At 48.9% G+C, this 3733-nt stretch overlaps 1 protein-coding gene across 1 annotated transcript; it reads right to left on the bottom strand.

The window, feature by feature from the left end:
• Positions 1-779: 779 nt before the first annotated feature.
• On the bottom strand, positions 780-2369 carry LOC140212980 (uncharacterized). The gene is made up of 2 exons (XM_072284113.1): positions 1799-2369; positions 780-961 (listed from the first exon to the last, which is right to left on the bottom strand). Exons 1-2 carry the CDS (start codon positions 2367-2369, stop codon positions 780-782), a joined length of 753 nt encoding a protein of 250 aa, XP_072140214.1.
• Between the last annotated feature and the right edge of the window lie 1364 nt (positions 2370-3733).

Raw genomic sequence — 3733 nt, 5'->3', positions numbered from 1 at the left:
GTCTACTTGAGCCTGACTGACTGCTGTCGTGTCCTTGTGACTGAGAGTCTGCTGCTGCGTTCTGACTGCCTTTAGTCGGTACTTGCATGGGGGCGTCGGGTTCCACCGCTTCTCCTTCCACGCTGGTCCTCCTGGTTTTTAGCTAGTCGAGGTGGCGGCGATGTTGCTCCCCATCTGCAGTCTTTACCGTTGCCATTCGCGAGCCTTCGGTGGACTCTACCGCGCCTGGTTTCCATTTGTCACCCGCTCCATAGTTCTTGAACCAGACGTCTTTGCTCAGCGGTGGGCCACTGTTGCACGCACCTGCAGAAGGGAATGGTCGTGACACGACGTTGTGCAATAAAGAACGTGGCTGATATCCGAGAAGCATAGAAGCTGGGGTTTGCCTATTTGGCAAGGGAGTGCGCCGATAATGCGAAAGAATGTGGTCCAGCCGAGCTTGCAAACTGCCGCGTGTGTTTTTGTTTAACCCCTGTTTGACAGTCCGTACTGCTCTTTCCGCCAGACCATTAGACTGCGGTTTGTAGGGAGCTGTCCGCAAATGAGCGATGCCATTGCGCTTCATAAATGCCCTGAACTCTTCGCTAGTAAACTGCGGCCCGTTGTCCGTCACCAGGGTCCTCGGCAAACCGAACCGGCTGAACATAGTCTGCAGTGCTTCAATTGTCTTTGCCGAACTGGTGGTCTTCATGGCGGTAACCTCGATCCATTTCGTATGGGAATCAACCACGATCAACAACATGTTACCTTCCACAGGACCCGCAAAATCGACATGGACCCTAGACCATGGCTCCTCTGTGTCCGGCCAAGGCACGGGTTGTCGGGCAGGAGGCATGCTGCCTCCTGCTGCCTCCTGGGTACTGCTCCGTGACAGATGCAGCATTTGCGGTCACCTTAAAATCGCCACACAACCGAATGGAACCATTCTTTTTGATAACGGGAACCAAAGGCGTGGCCCACTCTGCAGTGTCGACAGGCGAGAGAATGCCATGCTTAACAAGTCTGTCTATTTCATTTGACACTTGCTCCCGCATTGCATACGGCACAGAACGTGCTTTGCAGAACCGCGGCATCGCATTTTCCCGCAACCGCAAATGGACTGCGGGGCCATCAATTAGCCCTAGACCTGGCGTAAACAAATCGCCGAACTCCTCTAAGAGTGCGCTAACCAAAGTACTGTCAGGGACATTTTGCTCACCGGAGGTTTCCTCGCCGAGAATGCTGAAGACTGACCTTCCGCTACGCTCAAATGCGCTGATGACATCTCGCCCGCACAAGTTCGGGCCATCGCATTGCAGTACGGTTAGAGTTGCATCTAGGGCCTTTCCCGCGTACGAGGCCGGAAGTTTCAGCTGACCCCTCACGGGCAGCTTGCCAAGAAAGCAGGACAACTGCAAGGACGTCTCGCGGAGCGCAGGCCAGGCATGCCGATGCTTGCAGTATGTTTTCCACGTAATGATGGAGACAGGCGATCCGGTGTCCACTTGCATTGTCAGCGGAATTCCGCTCCAGCAGAGGGTGCGAACCACAGGCTTGACCAAGTTTACCGACGTAGTGTACAAGCTCAGTAGACAAAGTTCGTTGTCGTCGCTCTCTGAAGAATGCTCCTCACAAAGGGCCACCCCTTGTTTCCACACACACATCTTAGCTAGGTGCCCTTTACGTCGGCAGCGAAAACACTCCGCCCGGCGAAACTTGCACTTTGCTGCCTTGTGCTTAGTGCTACCACAGCACGGGCAAACGACGTCTTCGCTTGGTCGAGAAGCGCTCGGATGAGTCTTGTGGTAATACGGTTGACCTTGCACCTTGCTCCTCACGGCATGGACGTCGCCATAATCCTGTGTCGTCTCCATGTGATCAACGTTGAGAGCTGCCATCTCTGCTGCTAACGCTATATCTTCGGCTTCTTTCAGCGTCAGCGAAGGTCTGGCCAAAAGCTTCCGACGAACGCCGGTATCACGTAGACCACAAACAAGTCTGTCTCGTAGCATCCTGTCCCGTGCCTCGCCAAAGTTGCAACTGCAGGCCTTCTTCCGAATTTCCACAATGAAGTCCTTCGTTGACTCGTCGGGACGCTGGCATCTGGTGAAGAACTTGTAAGACTCCGCTATTTCGTTGCCCTGTGGCGCAAAGTGCTCTGCCAGCAGTTCAAGCAGCTTCTCATAGGTAAGGTCTTGAATCTTCGCCGGCGCGCACCGTACCGTTATTATGCAGACTGTTGCCGTGCTTAAGGCTGCCGTTAGCAGGGCTCGTCGTTTCTTCGAGTCGACGATATCGTAAGCTTCAAAGTAGGACTGCAGACGCACCTGGTAGGCGTCCCAACTGTCTTCCGTTTCGTCGAAACCCGGTGGTCCGGCGTGGGCCGCCATGGAACAGGCACGGCCCGGTGGTGGGCAGCCTCGTCGCCACTGATGTAACTCGAGAAGCAGTTGGCAAGGAACGAACCTTTATTAAAGGTTAGGTAGCTTTTATAGTCTTTATCTTGTGACGTCAGCCGCAGCCACTGCGGCATTCACAAGAGGCAAGGCCGGTAAATCTAACAAAACAAACACGTGTCAGCGGCGCATGCTGATTCACAACACAGACGACACGTGCAGCCTTACTGTGACGAGGTATTATTTTGTTTATCAAGTTGGTGTCCTGCGATTCATGTTTTCCGAAGTGTTAAAGTATTTCAGCAACAATAGCTACGTGTTTTCGTGGTTTCCTGTCCAACTGCTTTGGTATTTCGCAAGTGCAATTTTAAGAAATACTTATGTGGCACTTAATAACAGCCAACTGACGTACAGTAATCTCATTGACTACATCCGATTATCAAGATTTCATCGCCAGGTCTCACCACTTACAGGTTTTTGAGACTTTCTTTGCATATTTCAAATTATAATTCCTACTTACATCGCCAACAGCATGCTGTATTCTATCACTATAAATCATGGTCATTTCATTTCCATCAACGGCTCACAACACATTCTGGCCATTTAAGTCAATGATTAAAGAAATATTCTAACAATAAATGTAGCCGCATGAGTGGAAGACGAAGAACTAAGTGTGAGTGAAGGGTACGAAGGAAGAGAAAAAGGACATTTTTGGTCTTATCTGAGGCTCGCCTTGAAGCCTAACTAAACCCCATTTCTTTCACATTGTAACAGTGTCCAACTTTCCTTGGGGATTTACTGAACAAATAATGCCTGCCCAGTAGAGTTATCCAACCTGGAAGAGTACAGTAGTGGTATCTGTAACGAGCCATACTTAAAGAACTGCTTAGATTTTCCAGAATCAGTAGCTTACATAGTCCAGCAAACTTGCACATATAAGTAGCAACTGACAGTTGAAAAGTACAAGTCATACACAAATGAAGACTAGTTCAATGACTAGGTGAAAAAAGGTAAGCAGTAGGGAACAAGCATGATAGTCATACATGAATTCAACATGATTAATCATGTCATCATTTTAAAGCATATACAAATCTGACTGACAAAAACAGTATACATAACAAAATATGAAAAGTGAGAATACAATATAAATTTGTCATGCGAGTGCGAAATATTACAGTGACAGCAAAATTATGGAACATTAGTCAAATTAGGTGACTGAGACTGCAGCAACGTTTTTGTGTGCAGTAATATTGCACAGAACACTAAATTTCCCATACACAACTAAAATCATTATTTTATGTAGCTGTTGACAAGGTGTCTAATTCACTTAAAATTGCAGCCAGTAATTCCGGCGACAG

The sequence above is a fragment of the Dermacentor andersoni genome, chromosome 1, assembly GCF_023375885.2.
Source record: "Dermacentor andersoni chromosome 1, qqDerAnde1_hic_scaffold, whole genome shotgun sequence".
In the NCBI taxonomy this organism is placed as follows: Eukaryota; Metazoa; Arthropoda; class Arachnida; order Ixodida; family Ixodidae; genus Dermacentor; species Dermacentor andersoni.
This window is presented reverse-complemented; position numbering and strand designations above follow the sequence as displayed.

Excerpts from the sequence above, each read along its gene's own strand:
- LOC140212980 (XM_072284113.1), bottom strand. The coding sequence starts at position 2,369 with ATGGCGGCCCACGCCGGACCACCGGGTTTCGACGAAACGGAAGACAGT. Across the intron at positions 962-1,798 it reads CGTGAGGAGCAAGGTGCAAG|AGTGGGCCACGCCTTTGGTT; the intron begins GTCAACCGTATT and ends TCGACACTGCAG.